We start from the raw sequence: 14035 nt of genomic DNA, 5'->3' as shown, positions 1-14035 counted from the left end.
TTGCGTATATCATGTTTACCGTTTTTACTTGGGGACGAAATTTCTTCTGTCCTCCTGTGTTCGGTGGCCAGGGCTCCTCGTCGTCATCGCTATGCAGCCCCTTTTCCTTGTTTTCAGCATTTAGCTTGCCGGCCTGTTTGAACACCCAAAATTCTCTGTTGGTGTGGTTGGCTGGTTTATCGGGGGTGCCGTGAATTTGGCACAAGCGATCGAGTATGCGGTCCAGACTGGATGGGCCTGGATTATTTCTTTTGAATGCTTTTATCCACTGACTGGACTTAGAGCCACTGAATCCGGCATTGACTGCCGTGTCTTCGGTGTTATCGCCATTGTTGCGACGCTTGTGTCTGTTGTGTCGGGGCTTGCCGTTTTTATCTCTGGCATCTGAAGTGCTAGGATTTCTTGATGTGCTGTTGCTACGAGCCAGCCAGCTGTCCTCGCCCGCAGAAAAGCGGGTCATGAGTGTCGTGAGGGCTTCCATGGATTTAGGCTTCTCTTGGCCGAGGTGTCGGGTGAGCCACTCGTCGCGGATGTTATGCTTAAAGGCCGCTAGGGCTTCGGCATCCGAACAGTCAACAATTTGGTTCTTTTTAGTTAGGAACCTAGTCCAGAATTTCCTGGCCGACTCTCCGGGCTGTTGGGTTATGTGACTTAAGTCATCAGCATTTGGAGGTTGCACATAAGTGCCCTGGAAGTTGTCAAGGAATGCGTCTTCCAGGTTCTCCCAACTGCCAATGGAGTTTGCCGGCAGGCTATTAAGCCAATGCCGAACCGGTCCTTTGAGTTTTAGTGGGAGGTACTTGATGGCATGTAGATCATCACCGCAGGCCATGTGAATGTGGAGAAGGAAATCTTCAATCCATACCGCAGGGTCTGTTGTACCATCATATGATTCAATGTTCACGGGCTTAAACCCTTCTGGGAATTCATGATCCATTACTTCATCAGTGAAGCATAGGGGGTGTGCGGCGCCTCTATGCTGGGCTACATCACGACGCAGTTCAAATGAGTCTGGTCTGTTGTATTCGGCCCGACCGGATTTGCTTTTAGTATATCCGGCGTGACGGTCATCGTCACGCATTGGGGCGTGCCTCCGTGATCCGTAGATCGATCTTGACTGTCCTGCTTTGTTTTCGAACACGTCTCGCAGGTCCTACGTGTAGCCCCGGGCCTTAGTATTTTTGTTTGATTGGCGACGGGGTGCGGGCTGATGTTCGGGCTAATACGCCGCTTTGTCTCAGCCACGAGGTGGCCGATCAGCCACATCCTGCGCTGGTAGTGTAGGCTTTAATGCCTCCTCCTCGAGTTGAGGTAGTAACCTGCGCTTTGGGTAACTTTTGGTTGGGCGCACGAGTCCGTATTCCTCGGCTGCCAGGACCTCAGTCCATCAATCGGCTAGCAGATCTTTATCGGCTTGAAGCTGCTGCTGCTTTTTCTTCAGGCTTTTTGCAGTGGCTATAAGCCGGCGCTTGAAGCGCTCCTGCTTGACGGGATCCACAAGCACAATGAATTCTTTGTCGCCGAGGCTCACCTCGTCTTCGGGGATGGGCATGTAATTGTCATCCTCTGATTCTCCATCTGTTGCCTGTTCCTTAGGGCTAGCTTGCCCATCCTCCCGTTCGGCTTGCTCGAAGCTTGGCTGGGCGGGATTGTTTTCGTCCTCGGCATTATCCGGAGTGTTATTATCTCTTGTGTCGGTTTCGCTATTTTTGCTATGACGAGGTTTAGAGCAGCGCCGATGACGCTGGTGCTTAGATTGCTTCTCAAGGGAATTTTTTCGTCATCCGCTTCCCACTCAAGCTGGACATAGTTCGGCCAGGAGTCTCCTGATAGGGAGAGAGACTTTAATGAATTTAGCACGTCACCCAAGGGCAAGTGCTGAAAGATATCCGCGGAGGTAAACTCCATGATCGGTGCCCAATCAGATTCGATAGGCACGGATGCACGCGGTTCGGAGCCTATGGCCGGAGACGAGTCCGAGGGTCCGATGACATAGGCCTCCTTGGAGGTGAAGTTTGTGTTCGGCTCTATCGCCACTAATTGTGCAGCCTCTGTGGCGGGGTCCATCCACCCGTCCTCGGATGGCACGATCTGCCTCGAATTAAGGGCCGGGGCAGCCGCAGATGTGATCTCCTGAACACCGTCCGATGGTAGATCTAAGTCATGCTCGTCGTGACTGTTCGGCGCACCTGACATAGGCTCGAATCCGTCAAAGATCAAGTCTCCGCGGATGTCGGCGGTGTAGTTCAGGCTTCCAAACCTAACCTGATGACCAGGGGCGTAGCTATCGATCTGCTCCAGATGGCCAAGCGAGTTGGCCCACAGTGCAAAGCCGCCGAATACGAAGATTTGTCTAGGGAGTAAAACCTCACCCTGGATCACATTGTTGTAGATGATTGAAGGAGCCATCAAGCCTTATCATGACGACATAGTGGAACTCTCAATGAAAGCACCAATGTCGGTGTCAAAACCAGCGAATCTCAGGTAGGGGGTCCCGAACTATGCGTCTAAGTCTAATGGTAACAGGAGGCGGGGGACACAATGTTTACCCAGGTTCGGGCCCTCTCGATGGAGGTAATACCCTACTTCCTGCTTGATTGATCTTGATGATATGAGTATTACAAGAGTTGATCTACCACAAGATCGTAGAGGCTAAACCCTAGAAGCTAGCCTATGGACTAAACCCTCCAGTTTATATAGACACCGGAGGGGGCTAGGGTTACACAGAGTCAGTTACAGAGAAGGAAAACTACATATCCGAATTGCCAAGCTTGCCTTCCACGCAAAGGGGAGTCCCACCCGGACACGGGATGAAGTTTAATCTTGTATCTTCATAGTCCAACAGTCCGGCACAAGTACATAGTCCGGCTGTCCAAGGACCCCCTAATCCGGGACTCCCTCAGCCATGTCCTTCCCGTCATGGAAGTCGCAACTTGCCAGTGCGTGGTAAGGGGTATGAAGACCCACTGTTCACTACACCGATAATGGGGTAGGCCCAAGTATACGGTTGGCCCAACTTAAGTCATGGGCCATGAGGATTCGGCCTAGAAGACCCTAGGCCATGGGCCACCATCATCAGCCCATCAGAGATAAGGATGGTAGCTCAAGACCACGCTAAGACCCTATAGTCAGATACCAAGTCGGCCGACTACCGAGAGCCAACAATCGGCTAGGAAGATAATGGGAGCAGTCGGCTAGACCATTTGTCGAAGGCTACCTAGGATTTCTCTCAACCACGATGCCTTAATGATGGTAGTTACCCAATGGCGGTATAATCCAGTTAAATACTACAGTTACAAGTAATAAATGCCAGGTAGCACTCGGCCACACCTGAGGCTATGAACATCATTAATACTAGCCCATAATGTACCCCCTCCTAGTGCACTCTATGTAAGCTGAGAGGGAAGATTCATGCTAAGGGTTGAACATCCATGCTTTTGTACCTTACACCAAGAGAGCACCACAGGAGTAGGATATTACCTCCACCACAGAGCCTGAACCTATATAAATCCTTGAGCGTACTCTCAATTGCATCGTTTGTTAGATACGATTACCTCTACATTCCTTCTGCCCTAGTATTGTCATGATTATTTTCACGACATGAATAGTCGAGTGATAGGCACCAGAATGCATCTGGATGGTATATGCTAAATTATGGCATGGGAGATAGGCTCCTTCTTTGGTGGGTATTGGCTGCCTTATGTTGAGATTGGCGAGGTGGTTGTCTTGGGAGTCCTTCTCGAATTCAGCTTCCTTCTTGTACTCCAGGCCAGTTACACTTTCCATGTTAATATGTTGTTTGGGCCTTTAGGTCGCCAATAGAGCGACGATGAGGACCAACCCTCATGTGATTTGACTTATCATCGACAGAATTCATGTTATATCCTTGCAAACCGAAGGTACCTTTGAGGTGGTTGGACAAGGTGAACGGGAGAGAGATATAAAATGTTTGATCAATCTAGAAATGATGATTCAACTTCTAATTGGGGCGGATGCACCAAACTGCCAACAGACTACCTATGAGTTGCACTTCATCTCTTATTCAAACCACCATTGTGGGCCTCTTGAGAGAAAGTTGTGCTTGTATTTCTCCCTCTCGATGAAAAAACCCTCAATTTCATGTCAAAATTTAAAAATAAAACTTTATCACAACACGTGAACATCACATCCATCTCAAAAAGAAAAAAAGCCTAAAACCATTCTTAAAATGAAAAAGAAACAAACATCTCACTTCCATCTTTAAAAATAATCTCCGGAAAAACTTTTCTCAAAAGAAAAAAGGTCCCAATTTCATCTTCCCTAAAAAAATAAAAAAGTTTCTCAATTTCATCTCCCAAAAAAAATTTCAAAAAGTTTTTTGCCACGGCCAACCAGCATGCGCTACGTGGCCATCACATCCATCTCAAAAAGAAAAAGAAAAGACCTAAAAAACATTCATAAAATGAAAAAAGAAAAAAAATCTCAATTCCGTCTTTTAAAAATAATCTCCAAAAATACTTTTCTCAAATGAAAAAAGGTCACAATTTTATCTTCCAAAAAAAACAAAAAAATTCTCAATTTCATCTCTCAAAAAAAATCCACGGCCAACCAACATGCGCCACGTGGTCATGCTGGTTGGCCACCATTCTCCCGTAGCTTAATGTGTTTGATTTGTAACCAATGTCTAATTTATGACGGTCCATGACACATATATGACTCCATTTCATCTCTTGTTTAATCCCCTTCCTCCTCTTCCCCCTGACACCATCCCATGAACCCTAATTCATGTTCTAACACATCATCAGACTGATATCCTACTGTCACAACTGTTAGAACATTCTCCTCCTTCCACAACTAGAATTTACCATCCTCCCCTCAGTAGCCCTTTCATTTTTGCCATCACAGGAAACTTTTCCAAACCCTAACACACTGCTAGCTTGTAATCAACAAAGCCAAAAACTTCTCATCTTCCTGCAACTAAACTTTACCCATTCCCTCACCGATGCCCTCCTCCTCCTACTTCCCCTCTATCATTGTTGGGTTACACCTTAAATGTGGTCTATTTCCACATTAGCTTCGGGCATCCATGGTGTCGCCGAGGTTGGTATTGGATGCCTCGAGTCAAATCTTGGTGTTGCTCCAGACAACTGTTGAAAGCTTTCCATGTTTCATTTCTTCACATACAAATATTTCTTTACTTATCTATTTTTATAGAAAATTTCATTTCTCTATTTGTATAAATCCACGAGCTCTATTGTTGCAATGATGATTTGGAACATGCTATTGGGACATGACTTGGTTTTGAAACTAGAAACTTGAAAGTGGTTAATTCTTACTTCTTCCATAAAAATGTAAGGCGCATTGACATTTCATGGTCTCTGATGCACGAGTTTGACCACTAATACACACGAAAATATATGAATTAGGCACATTTGAATGGTATTATTGTATTTGTGTTATGGACTAATTTAACATCATATGTCTATATTATAGTTTTGTAGGCGTATTATAACAAAAATTCGCATTCAAAGTTGCACATGAAAAAACATAAAAGGTCAATCACACCTTAGATACATTTGGGGTGGGGTGGGGGTGCTTGTCAGGACCCCGACTCAATGCCACACCGATCTAGCATGTAACACCTCATATCACTTTGCGGCCTCACGCACGGTACTCCCACGGGTGTCGCCTTACCAGGCCTGGGACTGTTTGCGCCTTTTGACACACGTATATGATAGTGTCGCTAGCATCCATATGACAAGGAGCCCGGGCTGACATGGCTAGTCGTGAACCCAAAGTGGCACTAACTTACAGGGACAGGCATACATGACCCAACAACGAACGTGTCGGTCATCAGCGAGTGAATCTGGGCTGTAGCAACTGGGCTAGCAAGACTTCGATAAACCGGGCTATAGCAGGCTAACGGGACTCCAGTAGACATCGCGTGACATTTCCCCGAAGGGACAGACACAGGAACGAAGAAGGACACATGCGGGCCAGCCTAAGTGTTCCGGAGCAGTAGCAAGCTACCAAGGCTCAGTGGAAGCACTAGGAGACATTTCCTGATAAGAGAGGCTACCAAGGATAAACAACTAGATAGTCAGATCCCACACATACCAAGCATTTCAAACATACACACAATATGCTTGATATGTGCAAATACAACATGGCATCACAACATGACCCTACAACTCAAGTATTTTATTCAATAGGCTCCGAGGAGCAAGATATTACAAACATGGGTCTCATGACCCAGCATTCAGAGCACACAAGTCAAAGCACAAGCGGAAGCTTAACATGTCTGAGTACAGACATCTACAAATGAAAAAGGCTGAGAAGCCTGACTATCTACCAGATCCTGCCAAGGGCACAAGATCGTAGCTGAGGTAACAAGCTAAACATCGAAGTTCAAGCGGAACTACTAGTGAGACGGAAGTCTCTCTGCAAAAACATAAAATAGGCAAACGTGAGTACAAATGTACCCAGCAAGACTTACATCAGAACTAACTACATACGCATCATTATCAACAAAGGGGATGGTGGGGTTTAACTGCAGCAAGCCAGCTTTGACTCGGTGGCTATCCTAAACTACGACTGCATGTAACTCTTTTGAGGTGGCGCACACAAGTCCACATATTCACCATATCAATACACCACTATGGATCCGCTCCCGTCTCCCTACGAGAACGCCATCCATAGCACTCACGCTTATCTTGCGTATTTTAGAGTATCCACTTTCACTTGTCTATGAACTGTATAGGCAACCCAGAGGTCCTTTACCGCGGACGCGGCTATTCGAATAGATGATGTTAACCCTGCAGGGGTGTACTTCTTCACACACGCTCTCGCCACTTACCACCATGTACACGTCATGTATCTCGGCAACCTTCAAGTGGAAGCCTGGCGAGGGTGTCGGCCACGGCCTACCTAAACACTCAAGTCTCTAGTCCAGGTTTATCGCCTATTCAGGTTCCATCCGCAGGGAGTCTGGCTGAGGTTTCCACATACGGCCCCGAACAATGTGTACAGGGTTCCGCGACACCAAACGGGCGCCCGGCATACCCGGCCATGTGCCTACCGCATCACAGCCCACCCCTCGGCTCAGCGCTGCCCACGGCCTCCAGCATACTACAAACACCAGAAACTACTTGCAACTCCTAGACAAAGGACAAGGGTGGTTAAGAACCCGAGAGGGTCAATTAAGGATCCCAATGAGTGGTAGTTGTTGTTTTGTTCATGGATCACAAACACAGAACTCAGTTCCTGAGGACGGCTTCAATGAGACAACCCACCATGTACTCCTACATGGCCTCTCACCGCTACCTTTACCAAATCGTGTTCACACACTTAGCTCACACTCAGTAGGACATGTTCACACACCTCTGATTCATCCCCGATGAATCAGACCTGACTCAACTCTAAGCAGTAGCAGGCATGACAAACAAGCATGAATGAGTAGGCACATCAGGGCTCAAACAACTCCTACTCATGATAGTGGGTTTCATCTATTTACAGTGGCAATGACAGGTCATGCAGAGGAAAAGGGGTTCAGCTACCACAACAAGTAACACATGAGTCATTGTTGTCCTAATGCAGTAAAAAAGAGCAGAGCGAGAGAGTGGGTTTGTATCGGAATGAACAAGGGGGTTTTGCTTGCGTGGCACCTCCGAAGATAGTATAGCTCTTCATCGGTGTCATCGATCACATCGTCGAAATCACGTCTATCGAGAGGGGGCAAATACCGGCAATGGAGAAGGAAACACAATCAATGCAATGCACAATATGATGCATGATCATGACATGGTAATATGCTGTGATGTGAGCTAATGCAACTAGCAACAGGTTAGATGAAGTTGGTTTGAATCCAAGATTCAAATTCAAACCCCATATGTGGATATTCAAATGCCATTTATATGATTTGTCCTAAACAGTAGTCATAAGTGGTTCTAACATGCATGAAACAAGTACAGATGGATAGATTGGATTTTTCTGATCATTTTTCATATATAAATTATTACATTCTGAGTTACGGTTGAATTTCTATGAATTTTAAAAGTTTAGAGCATTTTCTGCAATTTCTGGATTATTTAAAATTAAACTAAATCCAAAAAAAGATTTACTGTGTCAACATGACATCATCATGACGTCAGCAGGTCAACCGAGTTGACCAGGGTCAAACCTGGCTGGTGGGACCAGCGTGTCATTGACACAGGGACTAATGCCGGTCAAATCCAGCGCTGACTGGGTTTGACCCCGCACTGGGGTCCATGTCAATGGTTGTGGGTTCTAACTAAACGTGGTTAGTACCTAAGCTAATGACGCCACGTCGGCACACCGGAGAATGGCCAGGGGCGACCTCAAGACACGACGAAGGGTTCCCGGAGTGGCGCTACATGCGGTGTTGGGCCAAGCCAAGGGCACCAGAGGGTTGCCCTTGCTCACGCGCATCCAAGGGAGGCACGCGGGAGGGCGCGGGGTGGCCGGAGCTCGCTGGAACGAGCTCGTGGCGGCGGTCGAGGTACGGCTTTGAGCGGGCGCAGGCTACATGGCACGGGGAAGCTCTCTGAGGGGCTCGCCGGACTCCTGGTGAAGCAAGGAGGGCGATGATGCGTGTGGGAGCCACTGCTTTGGGCTCTGGCCACAACGGCGCCATGGCCGGCGGTGGGGAGCTTTCGAGTGCGGCGGCTGCGCAAGCTAGGGGAAGCAATCAAACGGGGGGAGGGAGGAGGACAGAGCAGGACCTCACTGCGCGTCGTTTGGCGGCGTCGAACGGCTCAGGGAAGGCCGGACGGCGTCGGAATCACGGCGGCGATCCCCGGGACCCGAGGATGAAGATGACGTCGATGGCGGCGCTCGGGGCTTCCGTGCTTCCTTCCTTCGGTGCAGAGGTGAAGCGCGAGGTGGCGGAGGCTCTGGATAGCTCGGGGAGGGGAGGCGACGGCTGTGGGCGTGGCAACTCATGGCGGCGTGCTCGGGCGCGTGAGAGGGAGAGCGAGGGAGAGAGACAGAGGAGAGGGAAGGCACGGGGGAGAGTGAGAGAGGGTCCAGGGGGTGTGTGGCGTTGCGGAGGGGGTCCAGGGCGATGAGGGGGCAGCCAGGCAGGCAGCTGCCGGCGTGGCACGCCGTGGCGCGTGGCTGTCTTCTCCTCTGCCTTCTGGCAGGAGGAAGAAGACGCCCCTGCCCTCGGTGGGCTGGCTAGCTGGCTGGGCCACCAGCTAGGCCGACCAGGTGGCTGCACAGGTAAGTCCTTCTCTCTCTCCTTTTCTTTTATTTCTATTTCTCTTTTGTTCTGTAAGTTTGTGGCATTACTAAAAATATCTAGGCACTTTCAAAAATCACCAAACTGTGCATTGCCCAATGTTTAGAATATATCCAACATGGAATATTTTAGTTTGAGATTATTTGGACATTTAAAATATTTACTAACATTTAAATGCCCAAATGCAATTAACTAATGATTTAATCCAGTGACCTTAGGATGTCCTAGAAATTTGTGCATCATTTTTGTCAGAGGTTTAAGACCAAGGCAAAGATGATGAACATTTTAGAAGGGCATTTCAGGTTCATTGAAAATATTTCATTGTGACCTTAGTTGGATTTCATTTGGTGCTAGGGTTTGAACATCCCCATTTCAAGTTTAGGCCAAATTTAAACATGATGCACACATGAAGCTAGCCTAGTGCATTGCCAGGAGCTAGGGATGTGACAGTGCACTACTATCCAATGGTAACAACATACCGCTGGCTAGCACATCACCCAATTTGTTTTTGCACGACAAGGTCTAAAGGGGAAATATGCAAGTTCACAGAAGATATGTAAAATAATTATCAATATGCTTAAACAAATGATACTTATTTGGAGAAACGTCTACTCTTTCATGAAAAGAAGGATCGCTTCCCATTTTGCTCCTTCTTTCGTCCAAACACCTTACTACGCCCTCCCATATTCCTGTTTTGACCCCCCCCCCCTCTCAAATCTTTGTTTTTTCCCTAGGTTTCCATGAAGACCGCCTCAACCGCGCCCCAAAAAAGGGCCACTAAAGTATCCACCGCAAAAAAACACCTTTTGGGTCAAAGCCGCCTCCCCCCTCCTGCGCGCAAAAAAACACAGGCAATAAAGTTTTTGTTTGGCATAATATGTATGCCTCCGTTGCAACATGCAATTTCCTACTATAAATATAATGTTTATTAGAGAAAATGCCTACACTACTCTCACCGAAAGGAGTGTAATGTAAATTCATAAAATGTAAAAGTATTTATCGGTGCACTTTTGAAAGAGTACTTACTAGGGAAACACATGCGACTTCCCCCCTGCAAAAAGGAGTGGAAGACCATTTCACATAAAGTGAAACAATACATTTATCAGCATATATGGTTCGAAAAGATCACTTTCAGGAGAAACGCCTGAACTTTGCCCCGCCGAAAAGAAGTACTCCTACTAGCAGAATAAAACGTTCACCAAAACGGCACCCATTTCCATGGGATTGCTAGCAAGTGTCACCCTCGCTTGCCTGCTTTGGCCTCCGTACGCGGTGATAGATCCAACACACAGCACGCAGGAGGTGGGTCTAGGCGACGGCAGCTAAAATATCCTCCCCCATCGACACGAAACCTAGGCGGAAAAACAAGAGCTACCAACACGTAAAAGTGAACCTTTTTTATTGGTAGTCCACCTTTGGAAGAAACAAGCTCTAGCTCACGAGTTTACTATCCGCCCCAGTCGCCCAGAGGGAGGAGGGGCCCCGTGCCCCCGTCACCCCGTCGAAGACGACTAGTCCGCCTCGACAGCGTGGGGGAATACGGCTCGCCGACTTCTTTCACAGTCCGTTGCGCGCGAATACGTACGTATGCCCGCGCCGTCGCGCGTACGTATGGCCGCAGCGCAGCGGCTTCCGTTACTGCCTGCCGTGCCGTGACCCGAGGCGCGGGCGGGGGCGGGGCGACACGACAACCCCCACCGCCATGTGGATAACGGCGATCTCTGAGCAGCCGCGCTAGCTGGGGCCAGCATCGCTTTCCGCCCTTATCAACTCCGGGGAGATCCAGCCGCTGCGCACCGCGTGGTTCCATTTCCCTTCGCTGGACACGACTCCTCCTCCTTTTTCCGTCCTCGCCGCAGACATCTTTCGGCTTCGCTCACCTGACGATTAAATCCGTTCTTCCTCCCTGCAAAAAAAATAATATTAAAAAAATCCGATCTTCCCACAAAGCATCCCAGCCATTTTTTTGAGGGGCCGAGCAGTAGCATCCCAGCAATTTTTCCGAGGCACCAAGTAGTAGTAGCAGCAGCAGCATCTCATTGGTGTATAACATAATTGTACTAGTACTGGTAGTACTTGTACAGTACTTGCGGCGGTATCAGCTGGTCGACCATACGTAGGTACGTGGAATTGAGGGGGGAGAAGGCACAGTGATGGAGGCGATTGGACACGGGCGATTTTTCTCGGGGTGTGGGGCTGGATTTAAAAGGGGGCAAGCTAGCCACCAAAAAGGGTGTCCCCGCAGGGCAGTAAACGGCAGGGCGAGACCACGTGCGCACGAATCACGGCGCGGAATCCGACGGCGGCGAGGGGACGCTACCCACCCCGCACCCAAAAGCCAACGTGCCGGATTGGCACCGCGCGGTACACACACCACCCCACCCCACCCGAGCGAGCACCGCAACGCCAACGCCAACGCCTCATCCGATGCCGCGGCCGCTCTGACTCCCATCCATCTCCCCACACCCCCAACCCCCAATCGAAAGCAAGACAAGCCAAGCCAGCCAGCCAGCCAGAGAAGAAGCGAAGAAAGGAGGAGAGAGAGAAAAAAAATCCTCCGTCCACCGCCTCCGCCGCCGCCGCGCCCTCCGTTCGCTGACGCGGGTCGCCTGGGCGCCGATAAGGGGCAGCTGGAGGGCTGTGAGCTGAGCGGAGCGGCGGCCGCGGCGCCAGATCGACCGGGGATGCCGCCCAATCCGACGGAGCCGGAGCAGCCGGAGGCGGCCGCCACGCCGGCGCCGCCCAAGAAGAAGAGGAACCTCCCCGGGACGCCAGGCGAGACCGCGTGCTTCGGGTTTTGCGGGGTGGTTGGTACGGCTCGCGCGAGCTTTCTTGGTCTGACGGTGGTCGGTTTCCGTGTGCTTGTGCAGATCCGGACGCGGAGGTGATCGCGCTGTCGCCGGGGACGCTCATGGCGACCAACCGGTTCGTGTGCGAGGTGTGCGGCAAGGGCTTCCAGAGGGACCAGAACCTGCAGCTCCACCGCCGGGGGCACAACCTTCCGTGGCGGCTGCGGCAGCGCGGCCCCGGGGCGGCGCCGCCGCGCCGTAGGGTCTACGTCTGCCCGGAGCCCGGCTGCGTGCACCACTCCCCCGCCCGCGCGCTCGGGGACCTCACGGGCATCAAGAAGCACTTCTGCCGCAAGCACGGCGAGAAGCGATGGGCCTGCCCACGCTGCGGCAAGCGCTACGCCGTCCAGGCCGACCTCAAGGCCCATGCCAAGACCTGCGGCACCCGCGAGTATCGCTGTGACTGCGGCACACTCTTCACCAGGTACTGCTTCCAGCTCGGTTCCCCCCAATTTCGATGCTCCTTTCTCCTTCCCTTGAGGGGCAAATGTTTGTGCTTTTGTTTCATTCATCAGTCGGCGTGCTGGCTTGATTCAGGAGGGATAGTTTCGTGACACATCGCGCTTTCTGTGGCGCTCTCGTCGAGGAGACCGGCAGAGTGCTTGCTGTTCCGGCGCCGCCTTCGCCTCGGCCACCTGATTTGCAGGAGGTTGAGGAGAATGTGGACAAGGACAAGGAGAAAGAAGAGGAGAATGTGGATAAGCACAAGGAAAAGGAGGATGAGGAGGACAAGGGGGGAGAAGATGAAAATGAGACTTCTGCCGTGGCCGAGGTGGATGAGCCGCAGAACGTTGAGGCAGCAATGGAGGAGCCACAGCAGCAGCGGATTCCGCCGTCGCCATCTCCAACGCCGACATCTCCAACGCCACAGGAGCAGCAGCCAATGGTGGCAGTTGTGCCAAATTTGGATGGTATGCTTCTTTTGCATTTTGCAATGTGTTTGTCTTACTATCTATTCATAGACTATGTTAGATTTATAGCAAAGTCATTCTCCCTAAATCCATCTTTATTTGTTATTACTGTAACAAAAAAAAAGGAATACATGAGTCTTGTTTCTTTCCCAATTTAGCTAGTCTTATGATCATTTAGGCAACAATGACGAGTGACTTGTTCTTCCGTACTGTGCCTATATGTTACAGAGCCAGTGGTGGTTGTGGAGCCAATTGTGGATATCAAGCAAGAGGAGGAAGATAAGCGAGATGAAGATGTTTGCTTCCAGGAAGCTGATAAGTACGACGGCGCTGAACTAGAAGACTCCAACTTGCCAGATAATGATACCCCGATGCCTCCTTGTTTCCTCCCCTCGCCCTCGGATGCCATTGGTACAGATGGCAGCAGCACCAGTTGTGGCACAGTCAGCAGTGCATCTAATTCCATTGCGCCAGCAACGACGACTAGCACATTTGCGGGGCTGTTTGCATCAGCCACAACAAGCACAACTCCCCAGAGTAGATCGCTGCGTGATCTTATCGGTGTTGATCCCACCTTCCTTTGCCTTGCAATAGGTACACCATCCTCTCTGTTCCCGCAGACAGATGCAAGCAACCCCGGCACCTTTGCTCCACCACCAGCACCGCACATATCTGCCACTGCACTCCTGCAGAAGGCTGCTGAGGCTGGAGCTTCGCAAGCAGGCACATCTTTCTTGAAGGAGTTTGGTCTTGCAAGTTCCTCCTCATCAACTCCATCCAGGCCACCTCAAGGAAGGTTCATCGAGAGCAGCTCAATGCAATCCCAGCAACCCCAAGGAAGGTTCATCGAGAGCAGCTCAACGCAATCCCGGTTACCTCAAGACAGGTTCATCGACAGCAGCTCAACACAATCCCAGTTACCTAAAGACAGGTTCATCGACAGCATCTCAACACAATCCCGGTTACCTCATGACAGGTTCATCGAGAGCAGCTCAACACAATCCCGGTTACCTCAAGACAGGTTCATCGAGAGCAGC

At 50.1% G+C, this 14035-nt stretch overlaps 1 protein-coding gene across 1 annotated transcript in view; it reads left to right on the top strand.

Annotated features, from left to right (window-relative positions):
- The first annotated feature begins 11627 nt into the window (after nucleotides 1-11627).
- The window catches only part of LOC123044424 (zinc finger protein ENHYDROUS), a 3767-nt gene continuing 1359 nt past the window's right edge, over nucleotides 11628-14035 (top strand). Inside the window, exons 1-4 of the mRNA XM_044467161.1 lie at nucleotides 11628-12013; nucleotides 12109-12511; nucleotides 12625-12998; nucleotides 13227-14019. Coding sequence (XP_044323096.1) covers nucleotides 11923-12013; nucleotides 12109-12511; nucleotides 12625-12998; nucleotides 13227-14019 — 1661 coding nt within the window. The 5' untranslated portion in view covers nucleotides 11628-11922. The remainder of the gene's footprint in view (nucleotides 12014-12108; nucleotides 12512-12624; nucleotides 12999-13226; nucleotides 14020-14035) is intronic.

The sequence above is a fragment of the Triticum aestivum genome, chromosome 2B (genome assembly GCF_018294505.1).
Source record: "Triticum aestivum cultivar Chinese Spring chromosome 2B, IWGSC CS RefSeq v2.1, whole genome shotgun sequence".
Lineage (NCBI taxonomy): Eukaryota > Viridiplantae > Streptophyta > Magnoliopsida > Poales > Poaceae > Triticum > Triticum aestivum.
This window is presented reverse-complemented; position numbering and strand designations above follow the sequence as displayed.